Below are 811 nucleotides of genomic sequence, written 5' to 3' on the forward strand. Positions count from 1 at the left end.
AAAAAAAAAAAGACAAAATGGACAGGTACAAAAAAAAATAAAAAATTCTATTTAATGATTGTTAGATGCATGAAGATGCATGAGGAAAAAAAATGCATGGGGATAAAACAGTCTTCCAAATGCATAAATATAAATATGTAAAATCCCTTTTTTTTTTATGCATGGCCTCTGTATTGATTCACCTAAACTGCATACATGCACTCCAATTAAAACGAAGAACTTTAAATGTTAAATGGCTGTTATTGTTTGTGTCCTGTAGGATTTGGCACTTTTGGAGAACAGTCCCGGTGTGGATGGAGCCGAGTACATCCTTCAGTTCAGTGCTGAGATTCATCAGAAAAGTGTTGCCATCGCTCCATATATCCTGCCTCTCAGATTCTGCAACGGTTAGTCAGCAGACACACAACCCAATATTACTTGCATTACTATTGACTGTCTCAGAGTTCAGTGAAAAACAGTATTATTATTGCTGTAACCAATCAAAATCAGTGCATATTGTAATGTAACCATAATTAAATCTATACTAAATAAGGTAAGAAAATGATAATGTCCATGTCGTAATCAAATCCAATGTGTCAAGCAGTATTATAATTATAACACAATTATTATTAGTGCACAGTTCTATATAAATTAAATATATAAGTATATCCATTAAGGCCTGAGGGTGAGTAAAGTAAACACATTTTAATTTTTGGGTGACTATTCCTTTAAACTCTTACTATATGCTAAGTGACTTAATTGTGACCCTGGAGCACAAAACCTTAGCGTCTTAAGTCGCTGGGGTATATTTGTAGCAATAGTCAAAAATACA

At 33.2% G+C, this 811-nt stretch overlaps 1 protein-coding gene across 1 annotated transcript in view; it reads left to right on the forward strand.

Moving 5' to 3' along the window:
* Nucleotides 1-811, forward strand: part of LOC107601143 (structural maintenance of chromosomes flexible hinge domain-containing protein 1-like) — a 34,259-nt gene that overhangs the window by 23,556 nt on the left and 9,892 nt on the right. The window contains 1 exon segment of the mRNA XM_016293198.1: nt 171-386. Within this exon segment, the coding sequence (XP_016148684.1) occupies nt 171-386 (216 nt within the window).

Source organism: Sinocyclocheilus grahami, unplaced genomic scaffold (genome assembly GCF_001515645.1).
Source record: "Sinocyclocheilus grahami isolate Dianchi unplaced genomic scaffold, SAMN03320097.WGS_v1.1 scaffold300.1, whole genome shotgun sequence".
NCBI classification, from domain to species: Eukaryota; Metazoa; Chordata; class Actinopteri; order Cypriniformes; family Cyprinidae; genus Sinocyclocheilus; species Sinocyclocheilus grahami.